Raw genomic sequence first — 13,382 nt, 5'->3', positions numbered from 1 at the left:
CGTTGTTTTTCTTCATACCATTTTGAGTGGACAGTCTTCCCCATCCAACAAGAGTGGAACTAATACTTGGGCTTAGATATCTGTCCACTGGCAAGAGACAAGCTGGTTGCGCAGTTGCTAATATTTTTAACAGAGAGTCGAAGTGAATCTGACGATAAATGATGTTAAAGTACTTCTAACGCTTCAAACTAGTTACCTGTATACTGCATCGGTTCCTTTAATCGTAGCATCGCTATGTTGTTCGCGAAAGTATCAGCCTGATAATTTGGATGTTTTATAACGTACGATATATTAAGCTTCTGCCTGTTGCAATCGGGGTCAGTCTCAACGTTAAATTCGCCAACGAGAACGGAATGCCTGTTCGATCATTAAAGAACAATCGTGGTGAAAATTCACTTTGGGGGAGAAAGGAGCGTGCTGTACGTACAATTTATAGTCGTCGGACTTGGCAAGAGCGCAACTTGCAGTTGTCAATATCGTTCGTTCATTCAGGATTACTCCGTTGCAGGGGTACTTCATTTCTCCGGTTGCACCTGGAGCAGAATTGTAAAGGGTGATAGTATTTCATTGGAGACTTCAAGTATTATATTCACTTATATTATACTAGCTTTACTACTCGGCTCTGCCTGAAATTTAGATTCTGATTTCATAAAAAAAAATTATATTGTGAAAATAGTCACAGTCATCTGGATTAATTAAGCATAATGAACTGGAACACATTTCGCGACCCTAGAGTTTACCGTTCGAAAGTTTTTAAGCGACAGACAAACACACACTCACTTTCTGCTTTATACATTAAGATTAAATTTTGAAAATTTTAAGAAATTGAAAAATGTTTAAGACAACTTTTCAAAAACAATTCACTTTCTTTTTGTGTAGCAAATTAGCAATAATTCACATCTGAGTTATCATATTCAATTAATTTCAAAATTGTCTCAACTCTTTAAAATTAAAATAGATGATATTTCATGGAAAGGGTGGCAGACTCTTGTTAGCCTAGAGGCGCCAAATCCGCCCCGATTATATTTCATACTCCACTAATCATTTAGAGCAGTGCAATACACAGAAAGCTAAAGTTAACAGGGACCCACATCTAAAGCCAACCCTTGCAACGAAGGGGTAGGTTCCTACTGTGTTCCTGTTGCTTCGAGCAAGGCTCTTGCCACACTCCAAAATCGAATTTGACCTCGTAAAAGGCGCACCATCTTCTTGAGTGTAGACTGGACTCGCGGCGTTTCTACCCACGTCGCAGCACACCTTTGGCTTTATAGAATCGTAGCCACAGATTGCTTGACGAAGTCTGGATATCAGTTATTAAAAGAATAAACCCGATGAAGATTCTCTCGTAATTGCAAGAAACAATTGCCACCTACCTATGAACAGGGAGCAGATTCTGGTTCATCAGTTTCAAAATCACTGGACAGTGCTCGATGAAGGTGCATGGCTTGTCGTTTTGGCAATTTATAGAATTGCTCGGATAGGTTTCGCCCAACAAGCTCTGCGATTGCTGGACGACGCACGATAAAAGAGGAATGTACAAGAACGTGGACAGAGGAGACATTTTTCCCTGCTCGACTGGCAGCAGTTGAAACATATTCCGAACTGATCTATCCGCGGAGATCGCGCTTTGCAATGCACCACGTGGGACAGATTTTCATTGCATCGGTTACCTTGGCTTAAAGCATTATTCGCTCTTCCGGCGGAAGTCTCATTGTCGCGGAAAAAGTAGCTCACTAATGCTCGCGCAGAAAATTTCAAAAGCGATCCTCCCACGCTGGGAGCCATTGCGTAACAGCGAGGATAAAGTATCTTTCAGAAAATTTTATTTTTCACGTGTTATTACAAAGTATTCGATGGTACGTAATAATTGTTTAGCAAACTTATAAGGGTGGAAAGGAAGGCACAGCCTTCCGCTATCATCCACCCTCGCGCGTTCCTCCATCGCAAGATGAAGAGGTACTAACATCGAATCAAAAGTTTCGTTAGCGAGATTTAAAAGGATTTCTACAAAAGTTCAACTAATATAGACAGCGCAAGTGACGATTCTCGTTGGCCTTGATGGCGGTCTCAACTATGCCCGTGCCTTTCACGAAATCTACGGCCACGATGTTGGCACTGTATTGCCAAAGGGTGCTGTACCAATTCGTGACATTGGCATTGACACTGTAGGCCATATCCCGAAGGTTCCCTAATCGATTGGAGATCACATCCATGAAATTCGCCGTGAGTTGTGCCATCGCCGACCGTGGTCTCACTCTGTAGTCACTGGAACAAAGTTCTCGCAATGTCACTCATCAGTAGATAAGCCCCGCGCGTGTCTCTTACCTGTCGTTGCTTTCAATTCTATCTAGATGTTTATACAAATCCGCGATAGTTCTGACGTTGCCCCATTGGTGCTGCACGCAAGGCCACACGCTAGCGTGTTCTTCAGCGATCCTCGTGTGTTCGTAGCCGATTATCAGTCTTCTCCCAGAAGACCAGACATCGTTCAGCGTGACACGCCATCCACGATTGTTCCTCAGAAATAAGTGGTCCCGAAATTCGTTCTCCAAGTAGGACACCAGCTTGCGATGGGTGGATATGTCGCTGAACCCTGATAAACGCAAGCTTCGATTACCCCGAAGAAAATGGCCCTCAAAGCTCCAGCGTGGACTTTGAACGTTTCAGAGCTGAGGGAAACTTCAAAGGGATTACCAACAGGAAATTCGCGGACATCCATTATCACGATCTCCTCGGTGTTGTTCAGGAACCTCTTCACTTGTTCTGCCACGGTCTTCAGCGACACGGAGCGATAGAATGGACCATGATTGGTCCACCAAGTCTCGTTCGTGTCGGGATAATGTCCCACTCTGATGTCCAAATACCGTACGCCGTGTATCAGCTGTCCAAAGATGTCTACATTCTAAGAATGTATAAAAAATTAGAAAATAAGAATAGAAAAATAAAAACGCAATAAAAAGTGAAAAATTATTTTTTCCCTTATTTAATTTACGACTCTCAATTTTTTTAAGTCAGCGTCAGATTTACACGGTGCAAATGATGAGGCGCCGAATTAAAAAATATAAGAGTCGTAGATTAAATAAGGAAAAAATTATTTTTCAATTTTTAGTGCGAAAAATCTCGCGATAATTCACACGCATTGGCAACCTCGTCAAGATCCCGGGGGTGTTAATTTTCACCTGATTCACAGCGAAGTCCGAGAAAATACTCCCTGCGTCGTTTTCCCTGGCATAAGAAGCAGAATTATGAGTGCCTGGGAGAAAAACTTGGCTGAATCGAAGGGGACCCAGAATGTGTTGCCTTTCCTTCATCCAGGTTGGCTGCGTCCTCACACAGTCCATTTCCTTTATTCCACCCTCGGGCGTCTGTCGCGCTATATGGACTGCGGAGAAATGATAATAACAAGAGCCTTCTGGTAGATTAAATCGAGACACTCTGTACATAGTCGAGATCTCAAAAAAAAAAAAATATAAATAACTCCTGAACGTTTCGCTACTACTCAGAGTACACTTGTCCCTAATGGAAGGACCACAAGTTCGCTTTCTAACGATTCTCTGCCGTTGGATATTAGAAAAAATCATTCGCCACCTACACACGCATCGCGGTACGAAGGAAAGCTCCGAGCTGGGCAGAAACTTCGTCTTTATGCGAGTCCTTTGGATCCCAGTAGGGCCATTCGGTGTCGTGGTGGAAATTACAACTGGATCTGATTGGGGCGAGTCGCGTTTCATGATCAAGATCTTCTCACTGGGTTCGAAACTCACGTTGCTCCAGTAAACCTCGATCTCGTGTGTCATCGATTCCGAGATTATCGGTGAGACCAGTATACCAATACGGGATTGCCCTGTAAGTGGGAGACTCGAGGGTTAAATTTAAGGCAGATGCGACTTGAGGTAAGAATTTTAGAGAGGTACCATTCTCCACGGATGTATTGCAGACTCTTGTAGCGAAGGTCCCATCGATGGGCATCAACAGGAAAGTGAGTATCAAGGTTGCCGTGCATCCGTCCATGGTTTGATCTAATTTCTGTTACTTTCCTACTTTAATTAGAAACGCCGATCAAAAGATACCAGGTATACAAAATACGTGCCTATCTTCCTCCGTTCGGAATTACTATAGCTGAGCTTGCACAATAATCTCTTCATCTGCACTCCGCCAATAAAAATGATCGTTCGCGCGTTTAGACGTCATTTAAATCCGCTATCAGAAATCTGCCCGTGACGCACTGATTATAACTGTGCCCGATAGTTGACCCAACGCGAAGAATCAAATATAATCATAGCCAGTGTTATCAATCCAGAGAACGATCTACTCGATCAATCAAGGAGCACTCACAAGCTCCCTAAGCAAAACATCGGAGTTCGCGGCGAGAGAAAGAAGCAAACAAGTCTCCTGGAATTCACCAGCCATGCAGATAAGGCTGGATTTGTTACAAGGTCGAGAAGTAAGGGAGAAAATAGAGGTCTTACCCGGGTATCTACGTCTTCGAACGGGGACCGTTTGACCCGAAGAGCATGACCACGAGTTGCTGGGCTTCGGATTAACCGGCTAGGCGACAGACGCACGCGTGACAGGGAAGAGAAGCGATTCAGATCGAAAACAGCGGAGAAGAAGCGAGAAGGTAAACAGGAAATCGCTGTACGTTGATTCAATTCTGTTGCACGATGCGCGGCACTGTAGCGTTCCGAGTAAAGTGCTTCGATCGAAATTCCCCTTAATTCGATTCACGACCGGTCAGCTTTCGATCTTACGGTTTGTAAATCACTCTCACGCGACAAGAAAGTGGAAACTACTGGGACTCGACTAGCTCACGTGTCTTACAAAGACCTCAGTCTTGCTTCGCGTATTAACATTTCCCCCACAATCGTCTCTTCTGGGTGGTGTTTACGTCAGCGCAACTACAAATTACATGACTTTCCCTACCTGGTCACTGAAACTGTTGGTTAGATCGCATTTAAACGGGTAATAAATTTTGTAATAAGTTCCTCGAAATTATTAGGCAGAGGGGTAGGTATTAATTATTAATTACTGTTGAAAAGTATAATGCGAAAGGAAAGCTTTATGTGTGTTTCATTGCTAACAGTAAGAGAGCTATTCGTTACTTAAATTTTTTTTCGTCAATGTGCTAATATTAAGTAGCATAGTTTATCTAAATTCAAAATATTTAAAACATTTTTCTAAGTGCTACTGACGATAACATGTTGTGCCAGAACACTACGTAAAAATCACGTAATGTTTCCCTGCAGTCGCTCACTGCTGACGATACCCATTGTCGGTAAGTGTTAATCAAATTAATAACCTTTAATTACGGTTTTCATAACTAATTTAGCGCTACTTAGGATTCTTAAATAGAAAAGTAATATTCTAAAATAGAAGCTATAATTTTCAAAGAGGAGAACTAAACTTTTTTTTCCAAATTAATAGTGTGGATTTGACTTTGCCGGTAGCCAATCAAAACAGTTCAGTTTCCACCGTCAGTAACACAGTTCCCGAGCAAGCATTCGATCGATACTCTATCGTTTCGCCACAGACAAGGTGTAGGATCCTAGAAATTCTTATATCCGACTACAATATTTGACAATCGCAGCTATTAGCTCGGTTCTCACCGATTACGAGGTCTCACCGCGTGGAGGTTACTGCGCTGGAGACCCGTTCCATACACTTCGATGTACGGCGCGCTATTTGAATTTCCGCGGCAAATTTGAATCGCCTCTTTCTGCCGATCGTCAACTTATTTCTTCTTGAAATTTTCAGTCAGTGAGCAATTATTTTATCAGGCAAACGATGGTTATCGTTAGATTGACGGATTCAGAAGGGAATTGGTATAAAATATTATAACTAGTCTATGGTCTGGGTTAGGTTTCGGTTAAATGTAGACAGGGAAGGAAGGAATATTGAAAGTAGAGTTGCATTTCAAGGGTTTTACTCATCCTCCTTTATTACAAAACTGAGAAAAAAAAGAAAACTTTGCGAGAGTAACAAACTTTTGGCTTATGTGACTAGTTGTAATACTCAGCGGCAATACTAAATTAATGCAATTGTTGTAAGTATGTACATTTCCCGTGTAATTAAGTGTGGCGAGCTCAGGCGAAGGCCAGACGAGTTTCAATCAATTGAAACGCTTCGTAGTAACGATAACACTTGTAAAGCTATACGAATGTAACACAGAAGTCGAAATATCATAGTACCTGCTAAGTGATGTATTTCCAAGCAATATCATTTGGCTTCGCGATACGAAAACCTATCCCTGTCCTAGTGGCCCTTGAATTTTCAATCGAGTATATTAGTAATCGGTGCGCGAACACACACGTTTAACAGTAGAGAAACGAATTTGAAACTCGTCTCCGGCTTTTCCCGCCACCGCCGATCCGGATAAGTCCTAGGGGGTCGCTTAAAACTCGTTATCTTACAGAATGTTAACACGTCCACGCGCGCGCGTTCATCCTTCAACCGTGCAAAGTCGACGAAACACAGCATTCTTTGTCCGTCGACCGGCATTCCCGTACACTCGATCAACATGCAATCAGACTTCACTCTCGATCTACACTCGCACACATGTTCGCTTCTTTTCGCCAGGGTAAACGCAACTTAACTTATTTACGGATTACTGATACAGTCGTACATCGTCATTCGACGCTTTCGAGCCGCGTTTCCAATCAACTTTCCCTTCGCCGTTTTCGAACGACGCACCTGTCCGTTCACCGATGAAAATAATTTCGAGAATGATAGATATCAATGGAATTGAAATCTTTTTATCTGCCGAGCCTCGGATACTTCGCCTGGTAAAATCTACACGATTCATAGCCACTTGTGGGTCGACGACGTAATGCTACGTCCTCCCAAACGTGGAGCGTTTTCTCGTAAAATCTAATTACAATTTTTTTTCTTTTATCATTATCCTACAAGCTGTCCACATGTTTACATCTATACGTGGTACACGTATAAAATCTCCAATGTCTACGACGTACTACCAAGTGATTCTAAAAGCGGAGCCTCGAATTTATCGACGTACTGCTACGTCTTCTGGGATATGTAAGTTTTGAGCTGTGTTACATCTTGAAACGACAATTCTGGATCCACCAACGTAGTACTACGCCTTTTCGCTCGTAGCTTTCACTATCTTCGACGTACCAATACGTCCTAAACCGTGCATCATTGGTATGGATCAAATTTTCGGGGCTCAGCTTCGGAATGTGATTATTCTGAGTCTGCAGTTCAATGTTCGTTAAATCGTCTCTTAAATAATAGAGCGTGCCTGGAAATTCACGTGTAACAGGTTCCCCGACAAACGACGATGTACGACCGTGCGTAAATACTAAACTAACTCGCTATTCGTAGTCTCTGTCTTGGAAGACACGGTATGGCAGGATTTTTTGATTAGGAATAACGTTTCTCAGGGAAAGGTGTGGATTTTGGTTTCGTCGCCGCGGTTTTCACTTCTATCTCTTAGGTTCACCTACAAGAGTAAACGAACGTTCACCCTGTTGTCCAGTGATCATTCTATAGAACGAAGGCGAGCTGGTTCTACGCTGCCCGACGCCGTGACTCCGACAGTCGTCGACCAACGAACATTCGGTTAGATCCGGGGGCGCTTAAATCTTATTCGCAACTGGCTATCATAAATAATTAAGAGGGCAATTAAAAGTAAACGGTGAAGTACCCGTAACTCTGACCGTGCAACACGATCCCAAGAGAAGTCGGAATCGTACGCAATGTTAATCGTTAACGAACCACGACGCGCGAGCCCTTTTTACGGGGGTAACGCAACGATCGTACAAAATATAATCACCACGCGCCTCGAGCTTCTCTGCGTACATTAAGGGGTTTGAACGTCGTAAGTTCCGTCGGTCGACTGTGGTAGCGAAACGTAGCGAGGGATTAATATAGAATATAGAAATGTAGAACAGAACGGGGGACATTTACACGCCTACGTTATAAAACTAAGTCTTCGGTGTCAGTCCATTGAAATTCCGCCGTTTGTGCGTTCGCGAACGCGCACCCTAATATAGTACCGTAACTAGACCAGGAGCACCGACAGGAATTAGTAGCCCGTGACGAGTTGAATTTCCCTCTCACGGAGCACGCCCAACCGGCAGCGGCTCGGAAGGAACGACCGTGAAGGGAAATCGATGAGTGGGAAGGTAACGAGGCAGAGGAGGGTAGGTGAAAACGTACTGGGACGTGTGATCTTCGACGAGGGTAGCGAACACCTTTCGGTAGCCATTTTCCCGGACTTCCTCTGGACGAAACTAAAGCGATCTGACCCACCAATAATCGTGCGCATCGACATTTCTCTTGCTCCATGCTATAAAATATAAATGTCACTCGTGAACCGAGCAGCTGACATTGGAGGGTGTATTTTTAGCGTGGCTGCATTCGATAGGACTCTCTTATCAGATAGCTAACCGGTTAAATCGCTTAGGCAACTAAGGTGCTGTACATGGTGTCGTAACGATCAAGGCTACGATTTCTGTGACTTTCAATAAATTACGCTATCCTAGCGGCGCTCTTTCCCTCTGCGCGGAACGAAACAGGGTGAGATTCTAGCGGTTACTTAAGCTTGGTCGTTCGCCCAGTTATCCCTGACCGAAATCTGTATGTACATGCACGAGACGTGGCATTTAGAAACGTGTAATCGCGATTGGACCACTTATTTAGTGCCGAAGAGAATAAGTAGAGAGTACACCTGTGTATGCGAGTACAGAGACTACGAGACTATTGATTCGTTGGAAATTAACGAGGTGTTTTACAAAGTGAAACGTAAGTAGGTTTCTGTGACTTAGCGAACAAGGAAATGCCTTCTAGTTACGGCACTGACGTAGTGTTTAAATATATATATATATATATATATGTATATATATTTATATATTTAAATTAAAAACACTCCCCCCAACGCGCGTTTCCCCTCGGAAGCATAATGCGCAGCATGTTCCCCACGAGAAACGCGCGCGAAACGATCTCTCCCCTGCCTTCAGGCACTAATCGGCAACAATAAATACTAAAAATCGATCACCCAGATAGAACGTGCGTTTAACGCGAACCGTGCGTTCGACTGGCCCAAAACCAACCCCGCTTTATTTAATCACATCGTTACCTAAATATCGTGATTCCTCCTCGTATTTATTTATCCCCGTTGGAGCCGCCCTCGGATCTGAATCCTCATTATTTACACGATTTACATTCTATTATTGCAACAGTAAAAAATATTCGTATGTTCTTTCTCTCGAAGCTCGCGGAATTATACGTTTAATGCCCATTAGAGTATTTTGATTTCAAGAATATCCTACTTTTCCAGTCTCCTCTCTCTGTGCGCGTGCGCGCGTGTCGCGAAAATTCAAGCTTCCTTCCGCCCTTTCTCTTTGATTTAATATCGTAGGTATTGGTCGATATAGAACACTGAACGAGGATCGGTTCGCTAAACGTTCTCCTCCGATTAAGTAGATAAATGGGAACGATTAACGCGACGGGTGCAGAGGATATCGAAAAATCAACGAGGCGATTCTCCTCGAAGAAACGAGCGGAAACTGTGGAGTGAAGTTTTCTCGTACGAGCCGCGGTTCTCGAGGAAATCGAATTCGAACCCCTGCGGGTTGCGCGCGCGCGTGTACCTGCCGTGCGCAGTAGATCGCGCGCATACATTAAGCAACTTCACGACCGATTATCTCGGCAACGAGGGAACCTACGAGAAAACTGTATTCCACACTTTCGATTTATTTGTTCACGAAGCGTCGAATCCTGTAACTTGTGTTTCAAGATATCCTGTGTACCTTACAGTCGACAACGTGCAGTCAAACATTTATATTTATTATTGGTCTATCGTCCATATAGTTATCGAAATTTTCATCGATATTCGCGCAATATTAGGCCAACGTTCCCTCGGTAACGTTCTATCTGGGTACCCGTCGTTATTACGTACGCCATTATTTACAGAATATATACAACATGTGCGATACATCTCAAGTGATTCCTTTGCACGCAGCTTCGTTTACTGGAATTCGCAGACTCTTAGACGTGTCTGATGCGGGAAAAGGTATTCACCGACGAATACACTCTATCAAATATAAAGCCTTGCAATAATAAGCACAGAGAAAGATCAAATAAAGTTCACGGAACTTATTTTCCTCGATTGAATCTGCACTAGAATGCTCGGAGATTTTTTAGCGAGTATTGCTGAACTGTTCCGCAAATTCCAGTAAACCAGCCGGCTGCTGAATCGTAAGTAGAGGACCAGAAGATAAGGACGGAATAGATGAGAGTCAAGTTGAACGGATCAGGGCTGATTCAGTAATTGAAATTACGAACTGTTTGCCCGTGCTCGATAATTTTTCTGAGAAATTAAACGTTTAATGCCTGATCCGGTTCCCTTTCCCGCGGAATTACATCGCAGAGTCGAGCACATCCCCGCAACGAGACTCTCTCCAAACCACCGTAATATCTCACGATACCTCTGGTCGTTAATTATACGCGATTAAATTTAATTATTACACTTTCAAGCGCATCCTTAACCACCGCGTCAGGTTTAGGTAGAATCACACGATCTAGAAAAACGATTTCCATAAAATCAGACTTTCGATTACGTGGACTATTATCCTCTAAAACGATCGCCCGGCGACTTGCCGCCATCGGCGTGAAAACTATATAAATAAAGTATTCTACGGAACCGAGTGATATATCTCAGATATATTGCTAAAAATAAAGGAACTTCTTAGTGACCCTAGTAAAAGATACAGCAAGTGTACGTCGAAAGATACGAAAAAAATTAATAATTTACGAGCGGTATAAACATAGAAAACCTACGTCAAGGATTAAAAATATCTGTATATATGTACAGCACTTTCGTTTCACCCGGACAATCGATCCAGATAATCGAAAGCATCCGAAAATATCGGTACAGCGTGTGATGCAGGTTCGCGAGGGAGCGGAGCTCTAGAATTTTCGTCGTGGCACTGACCCCGACCGTCTCGACATCGTCCTTCCCCCTTGGTCCGCGAGGGAGCGACGAATCGAACGACGCCTCGAAAACGATGGAGGGTTTTATCGCTGGAGCTCAAAGGAGGGGGTTAAATCCAGGCCCCTGGACCCTCGAACCAGTCGATAAAACGCTCCTACTCTATGTTCCTCTCTTGAACTGTAACACCGCCTGCGTCCCTGTATGCTCCCAATCCCCCTTCGATCGATCATGAATAAATAATACGGCCGCCGCAGAAAAATACTTATCCGAATATCGTTACAATAAAATAGAGATACTCTTTTTGTCTCTTAGATTCCCTCTTTGCTTACCCCTTAGCTTACTTTTATACTTATTATTGCGAAGATTGTTGGCATGCTTATTGCAAGTTTACGTACAGGATACACCGCCCTCGCGAGGGAGCTGCGCGACCCGTCTACGCGATCGTTAGGCGTCTCTCTGCTCCTTCGTTCCAGCCGGAACCTTTAAGCCGCGATCCCACGTGTCTCATACAGCACTGTCGCTGCTCGAAAATCTCGTGCATCATAGAGGCGTTAAGTCGCGCTCCCACATGTATGGCACGCGACGCGGAGCAAGCTCGAAGTGGCTTCGAAGGAGTAGCTTTAATATGGGAGCGTGGCTTTTGGTTACTTTCACAAAGTGGAACGGTGCGTGTTATTAATATAGCTTTAGGTGTGTTTTGTCTTGCGTTGGATTCGTTGCGTCGTAACTTTAAGTATCATTCGCGTTGCACACTGCTCGCGTGGGAGCGCGGCTTTACGAGGACGGGTCGCGCGGTCTCGTGCGAACGGTATACGTGTAATAAGGAACTCTGGTATGTGGATTCTCGTATGGTTGAACGCGCAAGTTGTCTGGCTTTCCGGGAGCTCGGAACTGTCAAGTCCTGCCCGATATATTGCGATCGATTCGTTATTGTTGTGTACAGCTGACTATGAGGTGATCCTTCGTCGATAAAATACGCCGAAATTGTAAAACCAACTGCTCCTAAGCTGAATTTCGAGAAGCACAGCACTGAGAATTCAGTTCTCTTCCGTATACAGGCTGCTCCAAAAACCGTTACACCGGGTGGGATCTAAGTAGCATAGAAAAATGATTCAGAATTCCCTGAAACTTTGTAGAACATTAATCTTTGACGTAAGATAGAAATTAGTTGTACGATTTCGGCTAATCCCCTCAAACAGAGGCACCCGGTTCTAAGGCTCTACTGTCCTCGATTCCCATGTCCTCGGTATCGGGATTACGGTAATTCGAATGGGAACGGTAATACCAAATCAACGCGTTGAAATTCATCGGTCGTATAAAAGTCAAGCAAATCTGGACCAATTACAAAAATGCGGGGAACAGGACGATTTTCTGTGGTGCCCCGGCAGACCGGAGGACAGTCAGCTGATCGCGCGAACGACCAGCTGATTTTGCCGCGACTGTAGGTCACCCAAGAAAGTTCCGACGATGTTGCTCGTAGATATGTATATGTAAACCGTGATGTGGCGAGTTGAAAAACTTAGCAATGGAGCACGACAATGCAAATTCGATCGATCGTTTCCTCGAAAGCATCGGGAGGAGCGCGATCGACGAGCAGAGTATCTAAGGACTCGAACACGTTTCCCTCTGGTCTCTGCGAAAACCGTCTCATACAGTGAACTCGTTGTTACTCGTTACTTTTGTGCTCTTCACCCGTTGGAAACCATCCCTCCAGGCGCATCTTTGCAAGTCGTAAAGAAAAAGAAGCTTCCCCGCGCAAACTCATTTCCAACGCTACGTTTCCCCGTGGCTTAACTAAACGATTCGACAAAACTCGTCGTTCCTATAAAAGACGATTTCACGCGATCAGCACCAAACCCGAATGGAAACTGTACAAGTGAAGAAGGAGCTCCCAGCTGTCCAGCGAATATGAAACAACAAAGAATTCATTGTACGCGAAACGCAACGCGAATGGGCTCTACGAAAACGCGACTTCGTATAATTAATCAGTTCTTTGCGCGATACGAGGCTGGTCCGGTTAGTAAAAGCCACCGTGACTCTAAAAATCGCTACTCTAAGCAACGGAACACGGAACAAAATGGTGTGTATTAAATATCCGCGGGTGAAAGGACAACGATACAAAAGTAACCCTTTCGAGGAATGAAACAGTTCGTAGACTTGCATGGCCTGAGGAACTAAGAGCTTTTGGTTGCGCTTTAGGAAAATGTTCCAGCGCCCGAGCCGATCCTGGGTGAGGCACGCTCGGGCGCTTTTGGTTTCGGTTCGTGTACGGTGTCCTCGTGGAGCCTCGACGCCCGTACACAGTGTGGGCGAAGGTAAACGGTAAAAAAAAAATCTCTTTAGTCGCTCGTCGCCATCAAGGTCCTATTCGTCAACGAGCACCGAGAGACGAGGACGAGGCCGTCCTCGTGGTCTGTGGTGCGCGCTGCGG

At 44.3% G+C, this 13,382-nt stretch overlaps 3 protein-coding genes across 7 annotated transcripts in view; all 3 read right to left on the bottom strand.

The window, feature by feature from the left end:
• The window catches only part of LOC143376480 (chymotrypsin-like protease CTRL-1), a 131,414-nt gene extending 129,636 nt beyond the window's left edge, over window positions 1-1,778 (bottom strand). The window contains exons 1-5 of the mRNA XM_076826887.1: window positions 1,374-1,778; window positions 1,092-1,300; window positions 428-533; window positions 197-357; window positions 19-117 (exon numbers count right to left, since the gene is read on the bottom strand). Coding sequence (XP_076683002.1) covers window positions 19-117; window positions 197-357; window positions 428-533; window positions 1,092-1,300; window positions 1,374-1,594 — 796 coding nt within the window. The 5' untranslated portion in view covers window positions 1,595-1,778. The remainder of the gene's footprint in view (window positions 1-18; window positions 118-196; window positions 358-427; window positions 534-1,091; window positions 1,301-1,373) is intronic.
• A 30-nt stretch (window positions 1,779-1,808) lies between these two features.
• On the bottom strand, window positions 1,809-4,847 carry LOC143376479 (PI-PLC X domain-containing protein 1). Of its 2 annotated transcripts, none has more exons than XM_076826885.1 (7): window positions 4,470-4,847; window positions 3,915-4,037; window positions 3,593-3,844; window positions 3,180-3,382; window positions 2,699-2,902; window positions 2,326-2,633; window positions 1,809-2,265 (listed from the first exon to the last, which is right to left on the bottom strand). In XM_076826885.1, exons 2-7 carry the CDS (start codon window positions 4,009-4,011, stop codon window positions 2,019-2,021), a joined length of 1,311 nt encoding a protein of 436 aa, XP_076683000.1. In that variant the 5' UTR covers window positions 4,012-4,037; window positions 4,470-4,847; the 3' UTR covers window positions 1,809-2,018. The 2 variants fall into 2 exon arrangements, with proteins under 2 accessions (XP_076683000.1, XP_076683001.1); XM_076826886.1 differs by having other exon boundaries at window positions 2,326-2,593; window positions 2,695-2,902; window positions 4,470-4,844.
• A 1,059-nt stretch (window positions 4,848-5,906) lies between these two features.
• LOC143376661 (insulin-like receptor) overlaps window positions 5,907-13,382 on the bottom strand; it is a 31,901-nt gene continuing 24,425 nt past the window's right edge. For all 4 annotated transcript variants that reach the window (XM_076827229.1, XM_076827230.1, XM_076827228.1 and 1 more), the window contains one exon: window positions 5,907-12,041. In XM_076827229.1, the coding sequence (XP_076683344.1) occupies window positions 11,989-12,041 (53 nt within the window). In that variant the 3' untranslated portion in view covers window positions 5,907-11,988. The remainder of the gene's footprint in view (window positions 12,042-13,382) is intronic.

Source organism: Andrena cerasifolii, chromosome 14 (assembly GCF_050908995.1).
Source record: "Andrena cerasifolii isolate SP2316 chromosome 14, iyAndCera1_principal, whole genome shotgun sequence".
NCBI classification, from domain to species: Eukaryota; Metazoa; Arthropoda; class Insecta; order Hymenoptera; family Andrenidae; genus Andrena; species Andrena cerasifolii.
Note: the sequence above shows the minus strand (reverse complement) of the source record. Positions and strands in the feature narration are given on the sequence as shown.

Excerpts from the sequence above, each read along its gene's own strand:
- LOC143376479 (XM_076826885.1), bottom strand. The coding sequence starts at position 4,011 with ATGGACGGATGCACGGCAACCTTGATACTCACTTTCCTGTTGATGCCC. Across the intron at positions 2,634-2,698 it reads TGGATGTCCGCGAATTTCCT|GGCCATTTTCTTCGGGGTAA; the intron begins GTTGGTAATCCC and ends TGGAGCTTTGAG. Across the intron at positions 2,266-2,325 it reads AGAATTGAAAGCAACGACAG|TGACTACAGAGTGAGACCAC; the intron begins GTAAGAGACACG and ends ACTTTGTTCCAG.